This window comes from Contarinia nasturtii, unplaced genomic scaffold (genome assembly GCF_009176525.2).
Source record: "Contarinia nasturtii isolate CC-2019 unplaced genomic scaffold, AAFC_CNas_1.1 Cnas_scaffold_864, whole genome shotgun sequence".
Classification (NCBI taxonomy): Eukaryota; Metazoa; Arthropoda; class Insecta; order Diptera; family Cecidomyiidae; genus Contarinia; species Contarinia nasturtii.
Genome location: NW_022198211.1, coordinates 146,697 through 172,190, shown reverse-complemented (window position 1 = coordinate 172,190; position 25,494 = coordinate 146,697). Strand labels below are relative to the sequence as shown.

Sequence of the window (25,494 nt, the reverse complement as noted above, 5' to 3'; positions counted from 1 at the left end):
ACCATTGCCAAGTGGGCCATTTAGACTATTTAGATTATTTAGGGGTGGACACATTTGACCATTATTTTTTATAACATGTGGATTCTGATTGATTGGACTTCCCATTGATGGTGCGTTCATACTATTCATAGCGTTTAAATTATTCAGCGGACTATTTCCTAAACGAGCTCCTGGATTTTGAGCTAGATTCGGTGAGTTCATACCAAGATGTGGACTTGAGCTGCCTATATATTTTTTTTCAAATACAAAATACCAATTATAGAAGAGCTTATAAATCAATTCTGTACTCCCAAATGCTCTATGTACCTGGTTGGTGTACACGGTTTCCATTAAGTCCCATATTCGGTGAGTTAACAGCTAAGCTCGGACTGGAACTGCCCATTCTTGAACCGTTTGGCGAATTCATGTTGTTTAGATGCGAATTTGGTGTATTGTTCATTTGAGCCAGCTGCCCCAATGGAGTCATGGAAGACATATTGGAATTCGTATTCGCATTCATGGCATTCATACCAACTGGATTCATGCCATTTCCGGGCATCATCATTCCTCGATTATTGTGCATAGGTCCATCCATATGATTGCCTAATCCAAATGAACTATTCCTAAAGAAATAAATGTATGTTTATAAAGTGAATATTCAATGCATTTAACACAAGCTTTGGGCATTGTCTTACATTTGATGTATGCTTCGTAGTGCAGACGATCCATTCATTTGCATGTTTCCATGCGGAACCATTGGTCCACCGTGCATATGCATTGGTGGCGGATGTGAACCATTTCCTGATAAAAGGAACGATATAATTGTTATCTAATTTTTCTTCTGACGTTTTGAATAAAGTCGATAGAATAAAATCGGTTGCAACTCACTTGGATGCATCATTTGAACATGCGGAGGTTGTTGATTGTTCATTTGATAACCGGGTTCCATTGATGGATTCATCATATTTCTTTGTGGTGGTGTCTGCATTGGGTGAGCATTTGGATAATGGGGTGGTTGCATGTATTGATTTGGATCATTACGCATTGCATGATGTGGATGTGGAGGTATATGACTCATCATTCCATTTTGATACACTTCCGAAAGAAATGTTTAAATTTAAAATAAAACATACAAACAACATGTCATTTTAAACAAAAAAACAAAACAAAATCTCAATTTACCACTCGGTGGTGTGTCATCGAATGGATTTGACGCTACAATTGTATCCCCAAACGTGCTGATTGGTGGCGGAGGTGCAAGATCTTGTGGTGGAATTCCGATTGGCGGTGTATTATTTTGATTTGTATTTGTCGTTGGTGGCGTATCTACAGGCATTCCAAGAGAATTTTGAGCATTTCTACACAAATATTTTCTCAATCAAAATAACTTACTTGCTGTATTATTTCCGGCATTTGCATTTGCCGCATTCGCATTTGCTTTTCTTCGTTTCTTTGGCTGTGGTCCAGCGTTGCCTTCCATTTGTGGCTTAAATTCATTTGCCATTCGTCGCGACATTTTTCACTTTATTGATTTATTTTTTTTTTAAACAGTTAGAATTGAATTGTTTCGTTTTTTAAGGTTACAGTACATTAAATCATATGAATTATGACATTTTTCTTCGCATAATCTATTCTCATTGTAATGTTTGTCCAATCATCGTGTGAAATACCCAATTCTGAAATGAAATTAACGAAAAACCGATTGCGATTATATTTATATATCCAAAGATAGAATCAATGTATTATGTAAGTGGTATATCATTTGGTGTTGGTTAATGTTTACAAACAAATCGATATTAGAACGAAGCGGAAAAAGCATACAAATAATACGTGACAAAACTAGGTATTTATTTGTGGTGAAGTATTGATTTGAATATATTATATTGCAAAGGTTCGGATGCAAAATAAAATGAAGCAACAACAGCAACGACAACGACGACGATGACGGCAGTCGGTAAATCATGAATTGGAAAACTATGTCAATTGTTGTATATGTATTGCGATAACTGCTAGCTTACACTTATTTTTCTGCAGTATTGTAACAATCGTAATACTAATAAACACTGAATTGCGTTTGGCCACACATCAAACGAATTACGAAGTCACACAACCAATTCATTTATTTATTTATTTTTTTGTTTTGAAATATGCGCACATGCAGCGTTATATCGTCGTTGTCGTTGTCGACGTTCGTTCATATTTAGTTATTCTTGTTCCATACAATTCGTCTCTATCTGTATTATACTGAATCAACATACGGAAGAAGAATCGAAAACACACATTTAATCGATTATTCGTCGCTTGTTGTGTACAAACTGCGATAAAAATGTCATATCCCTGTGATAGTATCAAAGGATAAATGCTTACCATAAAAAGATTCAGCAAAATGATAATATAAATATTATCATTCAATTGACGGTAATACTAACAAAGCGATATTCTATTTTGTTTGCATTCGTATGTAACGTGTTGTATTTTGCTGTTTCGACACTTTTCAATGTTTTCCAATGGCAATGCAATACAATGTAACGTTTGGCTCGCTATACGTTCATAGATAAGTTATTCGAAAATAACTTGTGTATTAAAATAAACTGTCCACAACAAAAATAACCAAGTTCTATATGAACATTGTCTTTTTCTTAAATCTCTATTCGCTTCACTTTTTGTTAATTATTTTTTTTTTTTATTATTCTGCTTCACAATTTACAAGAAATACAAACACGAACAAAATATGAATAATCAAATATTGTTTTCAATAATTTGGTGAAATCTTTGTGTACACAATCGCGCACTTCAAACAATACAAACACATTAATATCATCGAATCAGTTCGCTTCACTTTTTCTTTTCCGATTCTTGGACCCCAGAAAACTGGGAAAACTATTATTTCTGTATTTCTTCGATACTATTCAAACAAAAAATTGCTCAGAAATGTGCCAAATGTTACAATTTTTATGTGATTTACACTCAATATTCAAAGAATTGTTCTGATTTTTTTTTCTTCGCTTTTTATTGGACTTGTTTCTCTTCTTGCGTTTTGTGTGTATACAACGTTTATGTGGTAGCCATATTTTCTTGCTCTGTCTTCAAAGTCGACCGCCTCGATTAAAGGAACACTTTATAATACTTTTGACTTACACACACTCACACACGCACACATTAGGCTTACATTCTTCTCAGCACACATATGGTTCACATATGAAGTGTAGCCAATAGGCTTGAATGGGCCTTTTTCAATCATGCTTTAGCCATGAAATCTTACGAATAAATAATATATTTTTAATTTTTTATCTTTAATTCCATCAATATAAATCGAAAATGAAATGATTTGAAAAAGTGTTGAAAAATATGCCATCTCATTAATACAGTATTCAATAGCGTCAATAGAGACAAACTCAGCAGCGCTTCTCTGACATGTTTAATGTGATTCGAATAAGCGCCGCTACGTAGCGCGCTCAGTTCAATAAACTCCAGGTAAAAGGTTTTTTCATGATTCCATGTCAATCGTTGTATTGAATAATAAATCAGTAGAAATGCAAACACAAACCCCAATTGAAATGAACAAAAATCGAATTTCAATGATGTTTTATGCCATTTCCATGTGTGCAACAAAATAGTTTCCTTTGCTTACATTCGTTAATTTTCATATTGAAGTGAAAGGCTATTCTGAAGTTAAGAGAAAAAGAAAAGAGATGAATTACCTTTGTTTCTCTATTGTTATGATATGGTCCAAATAGCAAAGCTTTTAGAAAGATTTAAGAAAGAAAAAATGCTGCAATATTTATAATTTCCATTTTTTAATTTATATATTTTTTTTTCTCTACTTTCACAATAATCGAATAATCTAATTTCAAAAAAGAGGAAGTGATGCATCGATTAAACCCCCTATTTTGAATGCACAGTTGCAGAAAATTATTAGAAATACAAATAAAATGAATTCAAGAACTTTGTTCCTAAACATAATAAATAACAAAATATGATTTGAAAAAAAAAAAAAAAATTCGATAAATTCTCTGTTCTAACTTAAATCTTAGTTTAAATATGAAATTGTATTAATTTTGAATTTAAATACTTCGTTTTCGCCAAATAAACAAAATAATAATAAGGGTGAACAGAAGATCACAAGTGGAAGTCATCAATACAATTCAAATCAATGACTATTACTATGTACAAATTGCAAAGAAAAATTGTCTAATTTCTTGTCTATATATTTATTTCTGTTTATTATTTTTCAAATTAGCTACTTAAATCTGTTTCATTTCCATACGGCAATCTATTTATTAACGTTGAATGTAGGTATTTAATTATTATCAGCTTACGAAAACGGGGAAACAAAATTTCACAAAAAAACATAATAATTATACAATTCGAAAATCGAATGAATACCAGATTCGGATTAATTTTTGTTATTCACGTTTTATTTTCAATGTTAAAACTTTTGTTTACTGTTGCGGATATCCTCCATATTGATTTGGGTTGTAAAATGCTGGCTGGTCGTCTTGCTGTAAATATATTTAAAAAAAAGGTTGTATGTCCGAATGAAAAAAACATGTTCAACATTCATAAATGTGTTGTTTTTATGTTGTGAATATGGTTTGGCTTGTGTTTTTCGGTTGCTTAGTAACTAAATGATACAAACAATATGATTGAAAAAGAATGTATTTGAACAGTGGATATTTTTCATTTTGGTGTTAGTAATATCGTTTTATTTTTCAAGTTAATCCAATAGTTTTTTAGAGAAGTTTTTTTCGGTTTGGTTTGAATATAATTTCGATCTTCATCATGGATGACGATCTATATAACGGGTTTCAGACAAATTTTATGCAAAATTTTGAAATGAGTAGAAGTGATATCGATTACGAAGACACACAAAAATTGTCTAGCTATGGTAGAAAGAGAAATACACCGAAATTATTAAGTCGTGAAGCAACGACGGCATTATCAACGAGTACATTAGCTCGGCCAACGACTGGAATGCGTCCGGTTGGATATACATCGGAGGCCGGTCGGCAATATGACCCATTTTTAAATCAACGTCAAGCAATGAAGAAAACTATTTCGTTGGACGTAAAGAGACCCGAACAACCCGAAGAAAAGTATAAAGGTTTAGAGACGAAAATTTTATATATTCTCGAAGAGTCCATTCTTGAGAGTACTTCGGCGAAAGAACCAAATTTATCATCTGCTTTGAATAAGGCGAAAGAAGCATCTTCTCTTGATCGAACATTGCTACGGTTACGGGACCAGAATGGCGATAGTTCATATCACAATTTTGACATAACGTTCGCTGTTTTGTTCAATTTGGCCAATATTTATGCCAAAAGTAAAATGTATGTCGAAGCATTAAACACATATGCAATGATGACAAAAAATAAAATGTTTCCAAATGTGAATCGTTTGAAAATTAATATGGGAAACATATACTTTCAATTGGGCCACTTTTCAAAAGCAATTAAAATGTATCGCATGGCCTTGGATCAGGTGCCAAGCAACCAAAAAGAGTTACGCCTAAAGATAAGCCATAATATAGGTAAATGTAATTACAATTATATAATCAATCGATGCGAAATGGTGAAATTACAATATTATTTCATGTTTCTGTAGGAATTTTGTTTATAAAAATGGGACAATATTCTGATGCAGCTGCAAGTTTTGAGTTTATTATGTCGGAGCGTGCAGATTTAAAAAGTGGACTGCATTTAATATTGTGCTATTATGCATTGGGCGATGTTGAGAAAATGAAACGAGGATTTCAGCATTTGCTTGACGTTCCGATTGATATGAACGATGACCATAGGATTTCAAGCTTAATGTCAAACCCATCACAGCAGTATGTGATCGATTTCATGAAGAATGATAAGCTTGCAATTTACGAAAATCGTCAAAAAAATTTGGCCAAAAAAAATGTCCTAATGACCGCCAACCTGATAGCGGGCATAATTGAGGAAAATTTTAATGACGGTTTCACGTATTGTGTGGAAATGATAAAAAGTTCCAATTTTGCCGTTCTTGCCAATGAATTGGAATTGAACAAAGCGATTATGTATTTAAAACAACACGACGTACATCAAGCTATCGAAACACTGAAGTACTACGAGAAAAAAGAGCCGGCCATTGCAGCTAATGCCGTAACCAGTTTGACATTTATTTATATTAAAATGAAAGACATGACAAATGCATTGAAATATGCAGAAATTTCACGTGAAGTTGATTCATATAATCCGGCGGGATTCGTAAACAGTGGCACGTGTGAATTTATTCGTGAGAACTATGAATCAGCTCGGAAGTATTTTGAAATGGCTTTGGAAATTGATCCAACTGCGTTCGAAGCATTATATAATTTGGGACTGACCTACAAGAAAATCGGTGATTTTGAAAACGCTTTAAATTGTTTTCGCAAGATTTATGCAACCGTTTCAAACAATCATCATCCGCACGTTATTTATCAGATGGGGAATCTGTACGAATTATTAAACGATACTAGCGGTGCAATCGAATGGTATACTCAGTTACTTGGTTTGGTTAACACCGATCCAAGTGTATTTCAGAAAATAGCCACCATGTACGAAACGGATGGCGATCGACAAACTGCGTTTCAATACCAAAATGAAGCGTATCAGGCATTTCCATGCAATTTGCAAACCATATCCTGGATTGGATCCCATTTTATTGATCTTCAAGTGGCCGAAAATGCAATTGCCTACTATGAAAAAGCTGTTTTAGCCACTCCAAACAGTCCACATTTTCTACTACGAATCGCTGGCTGCCTTCGACGCATTGGCAACTCTCAAAAGTCACTCAACTTATTTCAAAGTGAGAATAATTGATTTATCTTTTTTATAAAACTCATTTGTTCATACAAATCAAAAATAATTCACAAAAAAAAATAATCTTTTTATCTTCGTAGATATTCTCAAGCAATTTCCCGAGAATGCTGACTGTTACAAAGCATTGTTACATCTAACACAGACACTCAATATGGATGAATTGTATCAAAAATACTACAATGAATATCATCGCATTGAAAAGTTACGCGAAACAAGGCAACGAATCGGTAGTAGTCGACCAACGACAAACAGCTCACAACGAAATCGTCGTGGGAGTGAAAAATATGCGGGAGTCGGTAGCAGTGTTGAAAATATGCATTCGAGCTCTACACCAAGCAGTAATTCCGATAAAAACGATAACGATACCTCCAATTTATCATATGCTGATCCATTGGGGCCGATGGCTGAAAGACCACGAACCGGCAAGATTCGAAATTCGGCATCGGTCAAAGAAGAATCGGATGAAGATTTCGATGCCGAAGAATTATTGCCGATTTAGTTTGTTACCAATTTAATTATTCTATTACTATGAATATTTCTGTTTGATTTTATTCATACATGTTCTTGTTTTTGTTTAAAACCACTTTCATTTCATGTTATTAGATTGTTTGTAATGAAAATCAAATGAAAATAAAATATCCGAGTTTAAAATGGCTTACGTTTTGTTGGTTGGAGTTTGGAACTGCAGCCGGAACAAAGAAATTTTGTTGCGATGGTAATGTTGGCATCATGGGCGCTAAAATTGGAGCATCATTTCTTGGAGCAGCTCCGGATGGATTAAATACATCGACATATGACTTTTTAAGAGCTGTATAAATCCAAAAAAAATTGAAATGAATTAAACTAACTGTTGAAAAGGCAAATTGACAAAGACTTAGTGAAAATATTACTTTTGTTTCTTTGCATTTTGAACATGTTTGACTGGAGACTAGGTACACTAGAGGCTGCTGTCGCATCATTGTTACTGTTCATTGGTGGATTCATGTCTTGATTATTCAATATTGGCATCGGTGGATTGCCGTATGATTGCATTGAATTCATTGGTTCAGCAGCTGGAATGTTTGGAATATTACTCGAGTCAGTTGGCATGTGTGCCATTGCAGGTAGTTCGGTCAATTTTGGTGGTGGTTTAAAGGATTCTTTTTCATCTTCGTCATGATCTTTGTTAATCCATTTCTTATTCTGTTCGTCCCAAATTATCTGTAAAACGTTGTTGGTGGGTTTTTTTTTAAATTTAAATTTATCTGTTCATCGTTTTTGAATACTATTTACTTACACTTGGATTCTTATCATCTGGCAATATCATTTGATTTTTCGGCTTGAACGAAAGTTTATTGAAGATTCCACCAATCCAACCACTGTGAAATTGATATAAAATGAAATGTTAAACATTGAATATCGGTAATTGAATTTAAATTTCATTTCCTGCAAACCTTTTTGCATTGTCATTCGTTCCATTTGGTGTTGGTTTTTTCTTATTATCCGACGCAGATTTATTTGGATCTTGAGTTTTGTTTTCAGAACCATTTTGATTATTAGTTACACTTGAATCGGCATCATCATAGAAACCCGGCTTGTTTGACAGTGAGTTTGGCATTGAAATAGTTGGCTTCGGTACCTAATAAAAGCAATTTAATAAGATGATGAAATGAAAGTCAGCCTTGGACAAATCTCAAGAATTTTCCCATCGAAACATTTAGAAAATCATTGGAAATTATGTATAACAACGAAAATTAAACGTATTCCTATTTAAAAAAAAAAATCAAACAAAACAACATAAAAACCACGTAGATCCTAAGGAGAAGTAGCGCTAAAACACAAACTAACACGCAAAAAAAAACACAAAAACAACAACAAAAAAACACACAAAATTAAGAAACCGAAGTAAATAATATGTTCGCCAAAATTGGCATAAATAAGATTCGAAACAGAAGAAGATGGGTCGTTGAGTTGGAAAAAATTGTAAAAAATACCAATGTTTCGTTTTAGTGATTAATTTCCCTTTGATTTATTCAAAGAAATTCATTTACAAATATCTAGTTACAGTTTCTCTATCGTTTGCTGTAGAATGCAAACATAATGTCAAATAGAGGAAATGCTCATTCCTTAAATACTGTGAAAATGTGTGATTGAATTGAATTTTGCATTTGAAACATAGAGATACGGTAGAGCATAACAAAGTGCTTATTATCATAGGCTCTTTAATTGAATGAGATCCACTTAATTAACTACATCTTACATCGGAATAGATGGATGCTACGCCAATATAAAAAAAAGATTTACAAAAACACAAACAAATGATTTACAAAAAGAAATAACTATGTTAAAATATACACAAAACAAACCAGATCATGATTTTTGATTGAGATTAAAATAAGCGCATTGATCTATTTCATGGATTCGAATCGACTTGAGTATGGATCATCAATCGGAAATGTTCCATTAAAAACGATCTTCTTTAATGGCCTCGAATGTACGTTCAATTTGGCAGGCGAATGTGTATTAGTTGAATGTCGTTTAGGTGACGGCATAAATTGAACACACTTCGATTTAGTATAAGTTTTAGTAGTGGCTCTTGTTGCGATATTTCGTTTTCGCAACAAGTCGCTATGAATCGTTGAAGCATCAGTGGCACACGAATAAGCTTTGAGTTTTGATTCACCCAGACCCGAGTAACACGTAAAGGTAGATGACGTCGTATTTTTACTTACGTTGTCCAATAAATCATCGTCATAACCCTCTTCTACATCATCATCATAGTCTCCGTCATCGTCTTCATCTTCCTGTTCAGACAGCCGATTTAGCAGTGCATTATGTGACGACTGTAGTCCCGTTGTGATGTCAAAGTGACTTTGACTTTTGTTCGATTCATATACATTTCGTTCATGGTTCGCCTGTATATGAACGTTATTGAATGTTTTTTTCAGTTTTTAATTTATCGTGCATCAATCGATACATACGCAAGGCAAATATAATTGTTTTTTTTTTTTTTGTATGTGTGTGATTATTTTGTGTTTTTGCGTGCGTGTATGTGTTTGTGGAAGCGCACCAAGATTGTTCAGCGCGAAGAATGGATCATGGACGAAATTCATACGAATGAGTTGAAAAGGATATGTACAAAATTAAATTTTCAGTTGTTAGTTAATTTTAAAAAAACGGGATAAAATATATATAATTGTAAATAGGAAAGACTTAGAAAATAAACTTTATAAAGTCAAAGTTAAAATCGGAAATAGTTTTTAAACAAACTTTGTGGCAAAACAGAACAACATATTCGAAGAAAAATGTGTAAATATTAAATTTACCTCACTAGCTCCATAGCTTGATGGTCCATAAGCGAATTGATCGTTGTAAGTATGTGGCTGGTATATTTGTTGTGCTTGTTGATCTGGATAACCACTTGCATTACTTCCAGAGAATTCATGTTGTTGTTGTTGCTGCTGCGGCTGTTGTTGTTGTTGTTGTTGTTGTTGTGGTGGTGGTGCATGTTGCTGTTGTTGTTGTCCATAGAAATCAGTTGGTTGTTGTGGTTCATATGAACTTGCTTTATTATAATGATTGGCTGGATCTATATAATTCGGAACTGTATTCACGTCATTTGGTTGGAGCGGCGATGCTTCAGTTCCCACGTTGCTATATTCATATGTAGAGTTTTGATATTGCAAATTTAAATTTTGAAATTGTTGATTGATTTGCGAAAATTCGTGATCAATTTCGCTTGCGTTGTTTGTCACTGGAGGTGGCTGCAGATTCATATGCATTTCATTATTCGATGCGATCGGGGTCTATGAAATAAAAGTAACATCATCATAATTTTTATTATAACATAAATTAAAATAACATTATCTATACTCACTTGACCCAATATATTCAATAAATCTGATTGCCACTGCAATTGGCCACCATTTTCGTCTTCATTTAAACCATCTAAATTTTTTTCCATGACTGGATCATAATACTTCAACTTATCGGCCATACTGTATACTTTTTCGATAAACGAACGCTCATATTGATGTGGATTCTTTTGTATGTGGTGTGCCACCTGTTCCATGTATAAAAGTGATTTTAAATGAAATCCATAGTCAAGCATACGTGTGCCAAATAGAAATTTATACGGTTGAAATTCGACAATCGAATATTGGCTATTGGCCAATGTGCAAGCGTATTCATAGATTTCAGTCATGATAATTGCTTCGTCTGTGGCAAATTCACCGAACGAAGATTTATAACACGAAGCACCAAGAAGTACCAATCTCACTGCATTGGTGGTACTATTTAAGATCACCGACGCATCATGTTTGACATCCGAATAATTTGAAAATTCTATTTTGGCCATTAGATAGCAGAATTGGGCAGCAAAAAGATCACCACGATTGTGAAGTGTATCTCCCATTGTTAGGATCGCTTTGCGATCTAGTTCAGTATTTGATTGTGATGGATTCGATATAATCATAGCAAGATGTGGACGCCAATCTCCCCATTTTTCATCCTGTGTACTCTGTAAATGAATAACAAATAATTGAATGAGATCGAAATCGCTTATACGAGTTGTGTCGGCTTACCGTTACTGAAAGTGGAACTCTTCCACTTTTTAGCTGATAAAGGGTTTGAAGGGGATCGGCTAGTGGTAATTTATTAGCAAACTTAATCATAACATTTGCATGCGATCGACGATCCATTTTTGATGCTAAGAACAATGCGTGACCCCATAAATTGTTTTCGGTTGCCCATTCGAGAGCTTCATTTATACTGCCATATAATAAAAATTCACGAAACTTTTCAGTTACTTCTTTTTCACTGAGACTCGTTTGTTCGCTATCGTTGGAAAAGGCATCGTTACTTTCATCTTTCGATTCAACATCAGACAATGGTTCACCGCTATCTTTCTGTGCAACTGATAATTTTGTGCTATTCAATTGTTGTTGCTCATATGGGAATTCCTCTTTGTTTTTCAATAGTAATTCAGCAATGTCTGAGCCAACGAAAACACCACGTTGTCGCAATAATAAAATGAGAAAATTCCACAACAATACAAACGAAGCACGACTCGATGGATCTACCGATTGCAAGCTGGACATTGAATTGCTAGTTGAACGTGAGTTTAAACTGGAAATATTGGGTCCGTTACGAATTTGGTCCAAGCAAAAGTCAATTACTTGTTTGGTGTGTGTGACTGGGGTCAATGGGCCAGGGAACGTTTGATACAAACGCTTCGTCTGATTATTGAGTGCTGTTAATAAAAGAGGAAGGCATAATTAATTGACAGAATGGAAAGGAAATATTTTCATTTTTATAATGAGAACTTACCAAATTTCAAGAGATGTACATTATTTTGGATCTCATTCGTTGGCAAATATTTTTGCTTGACACAAACCAATAGTCCATTCTGGAAGGAGGCTGAGCTGTGAGTTGACGTGAATTTCATAGGGGTCAATCTTTCTGGTTCCATCGACGTTTGAGCTCCATCCATAGAGATTATTTTTTGTTGAGTTCTGTTGCAAATGAAATTTATATTAGAATATGCGGAGCAAGTAAAATAATGCTCACAATGGGGTAGAAAACAAAATTAGGGTATAAAACTACATGCGATCGAAAACAAACAAAAAATCGGTGCCGAGTTAATCTAGTGAAATACTTTTCTACTACATACTGACTAAAACAAACAAAACATACAATACATTTACTTCTTACACAAATCGTATCTCTGTAACATTTAATAAGATATGCATTTTTTTGCAATGAAAAACACATTTTGGAAGCCAATCAGATTTAAGAAGGTATTTTTTTTAAATGAAAGTGAAAATGTTGCGGGAATTTCTCATGTACATTTTGTATGTAGTGTACACGTTCTAACAAATCAGGCCAAAGCAAATAAATATTCGAATCAAATGTCACATCAAGTCTAGTGTTAATAAAATTTCAGTATTATTGAGTGGATCATAAATATAACATTCATTCATGAAGCTATGTATATATTTATGAAAATAAAAAACAATCGTTATAATTTTTAATTATAGTTTTTCCAGTGGTATAGGTAAAGTAAATAACAATGATAACAGATACAATATTATTATTATTTTGTTACAAAGAAAATACGTTTAGTTTCGTCTGTGAAGACAATTATAGTGCCATGTTGGTTATGTGAAATACAATTGTCTTAAGAATGTGCGCTTGCGAGCAACACAACGCCAAAGACATTGTATTCCATTGTTTGCTTCAATGGCATGTATAAGAACATGAGCAGGATAAATGAGCTTACAATTTATGTGGAAAAGGCGAACGTGAACCAATATCACTAGATGCATAATACTGTTGATGGCTGTGGTGCGATATTGTCAACGCGTTGTCCAACATTGTTGAATTATGATGATTACTAAACTGATTATGTGACAACTGCTGGGCATGAGAATGCATTTGATTCGCACCGTACGAATGATAAAAACTGTGCGTTGCCGACAACATATACCTGCGATATTCGATTGATTTGGAGTTTATGCTATTGAGAGTGATTCCCTAAACTTACTAAACTGCTTTTTTCAAATATAGATTTTGTTTTGTGTGTAAAATTTTGTGGTGTGATTTTAATATTATGAGGTTTTTATGAGATGAGTTAAACGCAAAAGCGCAGATTGCATCAATTGAAGCATTTTTCAATTGAATGAATTAACAACAGAAAAACAACATCTTTTTTTATAGAAATGGAAAATGATTTAAAATTATACGAACGATAAATGGCTGCTGAAAGAAATGAAGCGAATGAATAGATATAAAATAAAAATGCCACTATCTTGCACACAAATAATAAAAGGATAAAGATGCAATTTAACATGTTCACAAATCAAATATCAAATTCACACAATCAAAAACCAACAGATGAAATCAAAACACATTTGAACAAAAACATTTTTCTTTCGAACTTTTTGAATCATTATAAGCTTAGTTGGAACTAAGTCCGAACTCGTTCGGATCACGGAATGAATTCAAAGTTCTGCGGTTTGAATTTTTGGTATTTACCTGTCGTTATCCTTTGATGAGCTTCGGCCAGAATGCACCGATTCTCGACCGGATTCTCTACCACGATCACTCACAGCGGTAGCAACTGAAGCGGCCAATGAAGCGGCTGTTGGCAATTGGTTAGCAAAATAGAGGTTATACCTAAGGGGAGAATTGCAAAAGAAAAGAATCGAATTAATTTAAAATAATCGTAAAACAATCAATAAATAATTAATTTAAGTGATTATACCATTCAGCATAAGCAATCGGATTTGTACGTCGTAAATTTTCATAATATTGTTGATGTTGATAGTAAGCTGAATATGGGTCATAGCCAAATGGCTGTTGCATTGTCGGGTGATAATAGCCTGGTGGATAGTCACCACGTTCGCTTCCATTTCCGGATCGTTCTTTCTTGCGTCGTGATTTATTCATGCTATCATAATCCGAATATCTATCGTCGCGTCGATAACGTTCTAAGAATAAGAAGAGAATCAGCACATTCATTACTTTTTTTTTCAAAATCAAAATTCAATACGAACCTCTTTCGTCTCTCGGATCACGCTCATAATCTTTTGATTTGTAATATCTATCATCACGGTATCTGCCGTAGTTATCTCTTTCTCTGTCATTGCGACGTCGACTACGCTCATGACGCGAGTCTTCTTTGTCATAATGTGAACCATCCGTTTCGTAGCGATATCTATTCTCACGATTCGTTCGTCCTTCTCCATATCTGTTGAAAAATTACGAATTTATCATTTTCAAATTGATGACTAGAATAAAATGGATTGCTTTGCTTTTAAAATAAATGTTTCACCTATGACGCCCTTCAAATCGGTCTTCATCGTCTCGGCTGGGTGGTCGAAATTGTTTTTCTCCGCGATATGGTTTTTCACCTCGATCACGATATGCACGACTATCATTTTCATCAATATCAGCACTGCGTCCACGGTGTCCCCGTTCCTTTTCAACGTACCGATCGCTTTCTTTCGGGCGTCGTCTTTCTCGCATGCTATGGTCAGTGTCCTCCGTTTCGTATCTTGATTCAACTCGTTTTTTGCGTCTTTCTTCCACTCTTTTATTGTTTTGACCTTTATTTCGACTGTAAAATGCTTTTTCACGATCGCTGTCATCACCCGATGATGGATTCGATTGATTTTTTTGATTGTAGTTTCCAGATGTATCTAAGTCTTCCACGGAATCTGCTTGTGACAATGTATTCGTTGCGTTTGAAAATCGATTTTGAGTCTGTTGTTGTTGTTGTTGTTGCTGTTGTTGTTGCTGTTGCTGTTGCTGATTATCTTCGACATTTTCACCATCCATATCTAATTCACGTTGACGTTGTGGCAAAAAATGATCTTGATTCTCCACATTCTCCAATCCAGTTACAACTCGTTGAATGTTCGTGTTCGATAAATTTTGAATGGGAGCAGTTGCGTTTGTATTATTATCAACAACATTTTCACCGGCTACTAAATACTGATTACGATCAGATTCAGATATTGGTTCAAAGCTATCGATTTCGTAGCTTTGATTTTCAATTGAAAGTGATTGTGATAAATTCGCGACAGTTGACGGTGTTTGAACACTTGAAAATTGACTATTGCTCCGAATGACTTGTGGCACCGGTGTATTGTTATCTTGACCATCAGCTTGGCGCTCCAAATTGATATCAGATTGGTTAATTTCTGTACCAGTTACCAAACGATCTAATCCAGGAGGTGGTTGTATGTTGTTTGATTCATTCGTTTCTTGTTCGCCTAACACAAATCTAGATAAGCCTGGCGGAGGCAAACTATCTCCATTTCCATCACTTGAACTGTATTGCACCTGTGCCTCTGTATTGGGCACAATCACATTGTTTTCACCATGTTCTTCGGACAAATGGCCAGTTTGCAAATACTCATTTCGGTCGTTATGTGTAATGGGCTCGTTCGTTTCTTGCGAATGTGAAACTCTTTGTGATGATGATGTCTGGTTGGCGAAGATGTCAGCTGTGGTATTACCCACCGATGGTGCGGTTATGGGTGGTGGAGGAGGTGTTCTATGTGCATGTGAACCGACTCGTTTAAATGGGTTAGTATTTGCGAACGGTGACTGATTCAGTGATGGTGGAGGTAAAACTGGTGGTAATACACTGTTACTGAACACCGGAACACTGGATGCACTTGATAATGATTCTGTCGATGGAGCTTGTGGACTTTGCACCTCTGTATTCGGAAATGTTGTAACACCACTTTCCATTTTAGCATTTTGTGGTGCATTTTGAATAGGCGAATAAGCAGCCAGTGGAGTTCGAGGTGGCACGGGAGGCACAGTTGTTTCATGACTCTCAATTTGCATAAAACCTATTGAATTTGAACTCGGAACATGTTGATAGTTTGGCATTGCCGATTGCACAAAATTATTATTTGCACTTTGATTATTATTCACATATGAATCCTGATGCTGAAACTGAGTCGGATTGTTATTATCTTGAAAAAATCCACTAGTACTATTTATATGATTATTGTTCGGTTGCGAGGCAGTGAACTGTCCGCTTGTTGACAGTGATTGCGTTTTGGGGTGATCCACTGTTGGTGGCGGAAATTGACTGACCGGATTGAAGTAATTTGCAGCATTATCGACTGTTCTTTGTGGTTGGATATTTTGAACGGTCGTAAAATCTACCGGAGTTGACTGTTGAATAAATTGCGGCTGTGGTGGTGGTGGTTGTTGTTGTTGTTGACCTTTTGTCGCATTCGATACATTGTTATTGTCAACCCAGTCCCATTCTTCCCAGCCATCGGTATTATTGCTCGAATTTTCGAACAACTTTGATGCAAATGGAGCTGACATTATCGTCAAAAGCCTCTACCCAAATTTTCCGATTCTATAACAAACAAAAAAAACAATTTTTTTATAGCATTTGCATTTTAGTCTAGAGACATAGACTTTGAGGAAAAACTTTGAAAAAAAAATCACAAGTATGCCAAATAAATTCACTGCCAAATTTACAATTTAACGTGTAAAAATTGACAATGAAAACAGAGCTAGTAAATATAACGATGAGATGACGTTTCACTTTTTCGTTTCAATTTCTATTCGTCTTATAATTTCGATTGCAAATATTTTTTTTTCTTCTTTTGCACGGGTTTCTATTGATATTCTTTCCGTATAATATATTATATTTGCTTGCGTATACATGAACGACAGCGTATCAAAATTTAACAACGAAGCCAACTACTACACACGTAGTACTTTAAATGACACTTAATTATATGTCTATAATATCTTCCTTTTGAACCATTCAACTAACCAAATACTATAATAAACTTGAATGTGTCCCAAATGGTTTCTTTATTTCGTTAAAAAAAGGGTTTTTTAAAGCAAAACAATGGGCCTCAAATAAAATGTCACAAATGTCTTTGTTCGAATATTTTCCAATATAGATCAACTTTCACTTTTCATGTGCGAAAATTCAAGCAAATTTTGATTTTGAATAAATTGAGAAGCACAAATATGTTACGTAGACATTCAAAAATACAATAACTATGGAGCGTATGTTAAAAATTCAGATTTCAATTACCAGTTCAAATTGAGAATGTTTCTTGTTTTGCAAGTATTATGTCGTATTATTATTGTATTTATTGGCTAAAATCACAATTGCACTAATGATTTATTGTTGTCTGACAGCCTTAATTAAAGCAGACTCTTTCTTTTCCTAAGTACAAGTAAATTTTCTCTTATTTATACTACTTCACACACAAAATACTATCCGAATATTATACATATATACACACTACTTGAAGAGAAAGAGAAAAAATCTTTTATGAAAAATTTAAAAACAAATAACAACTGCACGGACCCCAACAATTTAGCGTTAATCGATGTATTTGTGTGAGAGATTCACAAATCAAAAGTTAATTGAAAACGAAAAAAAATTGCAGAGGACTTTACTGATCGAATTAACAAATGCCAACATGGAACTTTCAATTTTCTATGCCATTCAGCAGTTTGAGTGCTTGCCGCTGCTGTTCGTAATGGCGCTGCAAACATTCTTTCAAATGACAAATGATAGACCGCACAAAAAGATAAAAAATTTACCATTATATTTTACTTTAAATCGTAAGATTTTGCTTATTTAAAAAAACCTTCTCTATTTCACCAGTCCATGAAGTAAGTTGTTACGTTTTCTACCCATTTAAAGCAATATAAATCAAAGCAACAAACACCTGTCAATGTTTTGATTTCTAGGAGCGCCAATTCATTCCAATGTGCTGAATAATAAAACAACATAAACTTCACGTCATTGTGTGTGTACGTGTTTTGACAGATGACGTGTTGAGAAACAAAACGGCAGAACGTCTATTTCGACAGAGTTGAAAGTATTCACTTGCATTTTCTCAGTGAAAAATCCAAAATTATTACCATTACTAATTTAGTATGTGACCACTTACAAAAAGATAATAATAATTTGTGATTCTATTTCAATAAAAAAACACATTTGAAGCTGATTATTTCGAAGCTTTACTTCTAAGTTTGTTGAGTATAACAGCTGAATCAAAAAATTTAATTAAATTTAAATAGTGAACGGAAAAAAGGTAAAAAAAATTACTGAAAATGGCACTAATGACTATGATTGCTCGTGTCATCGATGGTTTACCATTGGTTGGAACCATGACTGAGGACGAACAGGTAGGCACAAAACATAGAAATTCTTATCAGAGAAAACGATCCGTACTATAAAAAAACATTTTCTATTTTAGTCAGGGAAGAGTGTGTTGGAGTATCAAAATCAAGCTAAAATGCTATTCCGAAAGTTGGGCCCTCAATCGCCGCAGAGATGTTCAATTGAAACAGGACCATACCTATTCCAGTAAGTATACACGACATTTAATTAATTCTAAACGCTAAATTCATTGTTGATTTTAATTTCACAACAGTTATTTGATTGAAAATGATGTATGCTATTTGGTGATGTGCGACAAAATGCATTCAAAACGCTCCGCATTCGCATATTTGGAGGATTTGTCACAAGAGTTCCACAAGAACTATGGCCGAAAAGTGAATACAGTGACACGGCCTTATGCATTCATTGAATTCGATGTTTACATACAAAAAACGAAGAAAAATCTAACCGATCGACGAAAAAACATTAACACAATAAATAGCCAACTACAAGATGTACAACGAATTATGGTAAATAGTGATGATTTGTGTAAACAAGAAACACATTTTTAGCGGAATTTATTTTTCTAGGTCCAAAATATTGATGACGTACTACAAAGAGGAACTGTCTTATCCGAGCTCGATTCAAAAACACAAAATTTGTCCATGCTATCGCAAAAATACAAGAAAGATGCGACGTATTTAAATCGAAAATCGATGTACGTGAAAGCAGCAGCAGCTGGAATCATATTTTTAGTGTTTATTTTCTATTTTTGGATTCTATAAAATTGAACGTCCGCACGAATAAAAACTCTTTGATTGGCCAAAAATCAACAAAATCCTTAATTATCAATAATAATCATATAATTTCGAAAAAGGATAGATTTTTGGTTGTGGATTGTTTCTTTTTGTATAGTAATAGTTTTTTTTTCATGTTGATTTTTTAGGGAAGGTAATCGAAAATGTATACACATAAGTATTTTAAATTTAAGCCCGAAACATTCAGTAATGTATTTAACAAAATTTTGTCAACTGGATTGATCCATTCAAGTCCATTGTTCACCATATATTCGCCTCTACTGATTTATTGCCCAAAGGACAATCTACTGATTGATGCCAATTTTCCATAGCACCAAATGACACTCGTCATTTCATACATTTATATAACAAAATATATTATTTATTTGTGATTTTTTTTTTCCATTTAAAGTTCATGTAACTAAAGTTGAACTTAGTAATCATTTGATGAATTTTAAGTACATTAGAAAAAGAAAATGTCAAATATTCTTGATTTAAATAAAATGTAAAAATAGAATCGCAAAATCCCTGAACTGAACTTGTATTATTCACTTTTTGATACAAAAAGCTTTTTTTGGAACGAACAATTAATCACTTGAATCATCGTCGTCATCATCCATTGCATCTGTGTCGTTTGAAAATAGAAAGTTCACTGGTTTCTGACTGTTATATGTGGTCGATTCGGATGCTACACCATTACCGCCTTTACTGTTTGCATCAGCTTTTCCTTTATTTTTTCTCACCATCGGGAAATAGTGGTTCTTGTGTTTTCGCGTTTCTTCAGCTACAATGTCCTCATCTATGCCGAAAAACGACAAAAAAGCAAAAATGATTAATGAAATGTCATATGTGTAAAGAAAAACTGTACTCACTGTTATTAATAATGTCATAATCCTGTAGATCCGAATCGAATATAACGTAAATCACTGGGAATTCCACGATTGTTTTTTCTTGTAGGTTTTCTTGGAGAGTTTTTGACACATCCATTCGATAAAATCTGTTACAACTTTTTCGTACACCTTCAGCTTTTAGTAATAACAAAATTTTTCCCAAGCCTTTTGATCGATAGCCTGCCAATGAACTTAACGAATCACATGAAACCACATATTTTTCAATCAATTCGTTCATCGTCTTTGACTCGCAGCAACGTTCGTCGATGATAATTTTATTGTTGGCATTGATAAAACGCCACTCAATGCACCAATAGATAACCTTTGATGCCCAATCGTAGTATGTTTTGTTTGCTTTGTGCTTATCGAAGTTAGGTAATAGGAAATCAAGTTTGATTTTTCGTTCTGCAGCAGCCTTTTTCAGTTTCATTAGTGTTACTGGAAGTGAACGATTGTGTGCGGTATATCGTTTAATTTTATCGGTTCGACGGGCCGATGTATAATTCGTCGCCGATTCCAGAAATACATAATCATTCATCAAATCAGCTTCGGAGATTTTTTTTAACGGTATGTATTTCGTTTTATCTCGAATCCCATCACAGTTCAATTCCTTTTTGTGAATACGCAAACACTCAAGTTGACACGTTTTTATCTCACATTTTGGACATGTGTATTTGGCTAAATTTAAATTACAAACTTCACATTTTCCCAGTCGTCTGTTGTCGTTTGATCTAGAAATGTAATTAAAAACAATATTAATTTCATTCAAATCAGTTATTATGAAAATTTCCTACTGTTGCTTTTGCTCCAATTCGATGTCCATTTTTTTTCTTTACGTTTAACCTCGAATCAGATAAGTGAAATTATTTTAAAACACAAATCAACAGCTTCAAATCACGTTGCAAAACAAAAATAAACAACCATAACCATAAATTACACAGACAGACATCTGACATATACACATTGTCAACCTATGACAATCGTTGTGTTGCTCAAAAATTCTGTTGCTCAGTACAGCATGTGCCCAACGATGTCAATATATAATCAGTACACAAATCTACATTGTTTTGCATGTGTTAACAACGGACTTTAATCAAAACATGAAGTTTGTGATAGAAACTTTCCTCGATTTCAATAAGAAACATATTTTTGATTAAATAATAGATTCAAACGCCAATAGAAGAAGATCAAAGTGAATGTGTATGATGATAAATATTCAACTGACAAAACATTTGTAATATTTTTGTGATGTTTTGAGTGGTGGTTTTTTTTGCTTTAAAAAAACTTTTTGCTTCTTCTCAGACCACAATCGTCGATACAATTGATCACACTTCAATCGTGATTACAAAACTTGACGAAGATACTAAATTCAATATTAAACACATGAATTCACGTTCTGTTTTAAAAATTATACACGTTTTCGCCACAGCATTCAGAAAAGCATAAAAAAATCAAATACGATTTATATTAGAATCATTGTCGTTTAGTTTTTATTGTTTGTTCACGTATATAATTGTTAAAACTAACCCTGGACTCGTCCACAAAATTGTATTTTAGTACATTTTCCTGAATTGTCAGAGGATTGTAGTCACGAAGGATTGCGTTGCAATCATCCAACGATTGTAAACGGACGATTTAAGTTGGTGAAATAAAATATAACAACTCATGTAATATAGTATTCAAAGTGCCTTTGACAATAACACATATTCAAAACTGATTCCAAGTAGAAAGTCAGTCAATTTGAAAAGTTTGGAATATAAATTCAATCGTTTGGACATTTCGTTTTTAATTTGGTGATTGTGAATAATTGAGATAATAATATTTGAATTATCAACGAATAATTGTAACGGTTTACTATTTGGCCATTATTTGTTATCATTGAGGAATTTGGAGAAATATTTTTTATATTTGCTTATGAATCCGATTTTAAAGCGGTTGCCATTAAGAATGGTTTTCGAGGCAGGCAAAGCTCCGCTTGTTCCTACCACGCAGTTATTAAAACTAAACTGTCGCACAGAGGCTCATTTAGCTACTAAACTTAATGGTTTTGATCATCGGTCGTACGAAGTAAGGGCATGCTGGAAAATGGTCATCGGCAATGTGTGATTTAGATATTTATTTTCGGTGCTACTTTCAGGATGCAATTTCAGCATTGAATGGACTGCAAACGAATTCGGTTACATTAAAAGAATCGATTGGCCGCGCACACAATACACAATGTAACCATGTTAAAGAAACGCAAGTATTTTTGGAAAAAATTGGAATAACACTTGACGATTTGGACAAATTATCTGTGATTCATGTAGCCGGAACAAAGGGCAAGGTAAAATAACACAAATATAAAGTGAATACAAATCTGATGACGAACAAACTTTGAACAATACAGGGATCAACGTGTGCTCTTGTCGAATCAATTCTTCGCAACCAAAATGTTAAAACCGGATTTTATTCATCGCCACACTTATTAAATGTTACTGAACGCATTCGTATAAATGGCGAACCAATATCAAAGACAAAATTTTCACAATACTTTTGGAAAATTTATGGCACTTTAGAAGAAACAAAGGTAAGGAAAGAAAATTCTGATTAAAATATGTAATGTTAAACAAGTTTCGAAAAGTAATAATTAATAAGAGATTTAACATTTTTTGAGACAATTTTAAAATGACTCTTTCCTTCCTTTCAGCAAAGTGTTCACGATATGCCTCCATATTTCAAGTTTCTGACAATCATGGCATACTATGTATTTTTAAAGGAAAAAGTGGATGTGGCCGTTGTTGAAGTTGGAATTGGCGGCGAATATGATTGTACAAATGTTGTTCGGTAAATTTTATTCGAATTATTGTTTCACTTCCTCCATGTTGTGAACTTGAACACTTTAACAAACTTTCACAGAAATACGAAAACCGTCGGCATCACATCGCTCGGTTTGGAGCACACTCAATTGCTTGGACAGACATACAAAGATATTGCTTGGCAAAAGAGCGGCATCATTAAATCTGGTTCAAGTGTCTTTTCAACTCATCAAAATGACGAATGCATTCCAGTATTGTTGGAAAGAGCGCATGAAAAAAATGTAAATCACGTGTCATCATCCGATTTCTGATCGTACAAAGACCTAAAATATGATTTTCATTAGGCCAATTTAAGGTTTATACCGGATTTCATGGAGTATAAATATCATGATGCAAATGTTTTCAATGACATTGCCACCAACCCAACAAAGTTGAGAAATGCATCATTAGCAATTCAGCTGAGCTACGATTGGATACGAAAAAATCCACATAAACTAACAAATAAATCAATTTGTGAGCACGTGGACAGCTCCGATAATTTGACGCTACCAGTTGAAGTAATGGAAGCACTTGTAAATTGTTATTGGCCTGGTCGATGTCAAACGTTGATTTATCGCAATTTGACTCTGTACATCGATGGAGCGCACACAATCGACAGTTTACAGCTCTGTGTTGATTGGTTTAATGATAAAACTAATTCACGGTAGGTCATATTTTGTCATCTTAATGTAGTTTGATTTTTCAAAAAAACAAAAAATGAATGACATTTTTTAGACCCGAGAAAAAGCTGTTGCTCTTCAATGTAACGGGTGATCGAAATGTAAGCGATATGTTGGATATTATTAACTCAAAAATACAATTTGAGCAAGCTCTTTTCACGCCAAACATTTCATCATTACAAACACAAGATAAAGGTAATTGAATCACAATCATAAAATCCATGTTACTTCAACGATTTATTTGTTTTATCCCTTTGACAGACAATTTGTATACATTTGCACAACCAAACCACTCGAAACGAAATGCTGAATATTGGTCTAGCCTAAAACCACAAAACAAATCAAAAGATTTTTCCTGTTTAGGTAACGATTTTAAGTTCAATTCAGTGTTAAAAAACCTTACGCTTTTACTCAATGCGGAGATGCGAACTTGGGGTTACCCACGAACTCGATACTAGAAAAACTAGAACATATTAGAAAGATGTCAAATGTACATGTTATATGGCGTTTTACTAGAAATATTAGAAAAAATTAGCACATATTAGAATCCGTGGTTTCCCCCTCGGATGCGAATCACATAATTTCATCCAATTCTGCCGTCAAACCTGGATACAGTTCAGGTGATATGTAACTGCACGCCACACTCGAATTAAATCCATGTTCGACGGTGTGAATTTGGCTCTACTTAAACTAACAATTTTTCCTTGGCATTATTGCAGACAATATATTTGGATTTTGTCATTTGGATAATTTAACATCAGCCGGATGAGCTGAAATATCCAGATAACAATATGCAAATATATTGTGTGCTTTATTGATCTTAATTCATAGTTAACTTTCCTACTAAGTTTTTTTTTCTCTTTTTCTCCTTCCATTGTGATGTTTAAAATTACTGAAACTACACACATATGTCGCGCTAATGGATGTATTCGCGTTAATAATTATTATTTTTAGCGGATGTATTCAAGTATTTGCAGAAACATTTTGGACATGAAGAAACTTCAATTTTGGTGACCGGTTCTTTACACCTGGTTGGGGAAGTTTTACGTACAATTAAAGAATGACAATTATTATTAATTTTTCACAAGAAAAAGATAAGATATATTATATATTTTTTTATTCAATGAATGGAATGCGGAAACATTTGTCTCGAATTTTTGCACATTTGTAAATAATGACTATTTTGTTTACCAATAAAAAAAAAAAGCAAACCAATGAATTTATGTAATTTAATTCATTAGGAAATAGATGACAATCGAAGGGAGTCTTTATAAAGCTCAATTTACCATTTTGGTATGTACTTTGGAAGTCTTATACAAATATTCCTTAATAGCAAAATGCTTGAAGTCAAATGAACATAAAATACTACAATTTCGTGGCTTTACGGATGGAAATAATTTACATCAATTCATAAAACTACTAATTGACGTAGGTGGGTGACAAAGCGGCGGCGAAACTCCTTATTTTGACTGCACTCCAAAAATATTTTTCTTAGACTGTATTTTATTACACCGCAAAATGTAGCCAAATGATTCAAATGAAATTCCGATGAATGATTATTTGGAATTTTTCGCGCCCGATTTTACATTGCATCACGAGAGGAGAATGTAAATAGTAAGCAATATGTTAAAATGATAAATCGTTATGTGTATGATAATTTGAAGATGTGTCAGCATGCTCCAAGCTTTCAGATGTTTCATATTCCGAAAAATGCCTTGCCACCAGAAGACGAACGAACACAAGATGAACCAGATCCAGATATTCGAATCATAGATAGAAACATTTCTGATATTTATTAAAAATGTTATTATTTCAGCATTTTAGTAAAATTTTAAAGTTA

General features: G+C 33.8%; 6 protein-coding genes across 9 annotated transcripts in view; 3 read left to right on the top strand and 3 right to left on the bottom strand.

Moving 5' to 3' along the window:
• The window catches only part of LOC116342500 (protein pygopus-like), a 5,688-nt gene extending 2,595 nt beyond the window's left edge, over positions 1–3,093 (bottom strand). The window contains 7 exon segments of the mRNA XM_031770148.1: positions 1–224; positions 307–602; positions 675–780; positions 868–1,074; positions 1,162–1,305; positions 1,372–1,655; positions 2,347–3,093. The exon segment at positions 1–224 is cut by the window's left edge and continues 4 nt beyond it. Coding sequence (XP_031626008.1) covers positions 1–224; positions 307–602; positions 675–780; positions 868–1,074; positions 1,162–1,305; positions 1,372–1,495 — 1,101 coding nt within the window. The 5' untranslated portion in view covers positions 1,496–1,655; positions 2,347–3,093.
• A 1,327-nt stretch (positions 3,094–4,420) lies between these two features.
• On the bottom strand, positions 4,421–17,775 carry LOC116342352 (protein transport protein Sec16A). Of its 4 annotated transcripts, none has more exons than XM_031769918.1 (16): positions 17,650–17,775; positions 14,620–16,674; positions 14,342–14,535; positions 14,050–14,275; positions 13,821–13,961; positions 13,066–13,272; positions 12,114–12,298; positions 11,369–12,036; positions 10,663–11,304; positions 10,112–10,591; positions 9,518–9,700; positions 8,240–8,424; positions 8,083–8,164; positions 7,697–8,006; positions 7,466–7,614; positions 4,421–4,481 (listed from the first exon to the last, which is right to left on the bottom strand). In XM_031769918.1, exons 2-16 carry the CDS (start codon positions 16,638–16,640, stop codon positions 4,422–4,424), a joined length of 5,733 nt encoding a protein of 1,910 aa, XP_031625778.1. In that variant the 5' UTR covers positions 16,641–16,674; positions 17,650–17,775; the 3' UTR covers position 4,421. The 4 variants fall into 4 exon arrangements, with proteins under 4 accessions (XP_031625778.1, XP_031625777.1, XP_031625779.1 ...); XM_031769917.1 differs by lacking the exon at positions 17,650–17,775 and adding an exon at positions 17,371–17,578; XM_031769919.1 differs by lacking the exons at positions 9,518–9,700; positions 17,650–17,775 and adding an exon at positions 17,371–17,578.
• Positions 4,621–7,442, top strand: LOC116342353 (intraflagellar transport protein 88 homolog). The gene is made up of 3 exons (XM_031769921.1): positions 4,621–5,509; positions 5,584–6,792; positions 6,887–7,442. The coding sequence occupies exons 1-3, from the start codon at positions 4,762–4,764 to the stop codon at positions 7,303–7,305; spliced, it is 2,376 nt and encodes a 791-aa protein (XP_031625781.1). The 5' UTR covers positions 4,621–4,761; the 3' UTR covers positions 7,306–7,442.
• A 353-nt stretch (positions 17,776–18,128) lies between the features above and the next one.
• On the top strand, positions 18,129–19,367 carry LOC116342351 (vesicle-trafficking protein SEC22b-B). Its single transcript, XM_031769916.1, has 4 exons — positions 18,129–18,479; positions 18,551–18,660; positions 18,728–18,983; positions 19,044–19,367. The coding sequence occupies exons 1-4, from the start codon at positions 18,405–18,407 to the stop codon at positions 19,236–19,238; spliced, it is 636 nt and encodes a 211-aa protein (XP_031625776.1). The 5' UTR covers positions 18,129–18,404; the 3' UTR covers positions 19,239–19,367.
• A 470-nt stretch (positions 19,368–19,837) lies between these two features.
• Positions 19,838–20,570, bottom strand: LOC116342444 (box C/D snoRNA protein 1). Its single transcript, XM_031770055.1, has 2 exons — positions 20,123–20,570; positions 19,838–20,049 (listed from the first exon to the last, which is right to left on the bottom strand). Exons 1-2 carry the CDS (start codon positions 20,568–20,570, stop codon positions 19,838–19,840), a joined length of 660 nt encoding a protein of 219 aa, XP_031625915.1.
• Positions 20,566–24,823, top strand: LOC116342349 (folylpolyglutamate synthase, mitochondrial). Its single transcript, XM_031769913.1, has 10 exons — positions 20,566–20,707; positions 22,073–22,207; positions 22,278–22,463; positions 22,527–22,706; positions 22,827–22,963; positions 23,036–23,216; positions 23,280–23,638; positions 23,710–23,849; positions 23,916–24,017; positions 24,609–24,823. The coding sequence occupies exons 1-10, from the start codon at positions 20,636–20,638 to the stop codon at positions 24,716–24,718; spliced, it is 1,602 nt and encodes a 533-aa protein (XP_031625773.1). The 5' UTR covers positions 20,566–20,635; the 3' UTR covers positions 24,719–24,823.
• Positions 24,824–25,494: the final 671 nt, after the last annotated feature.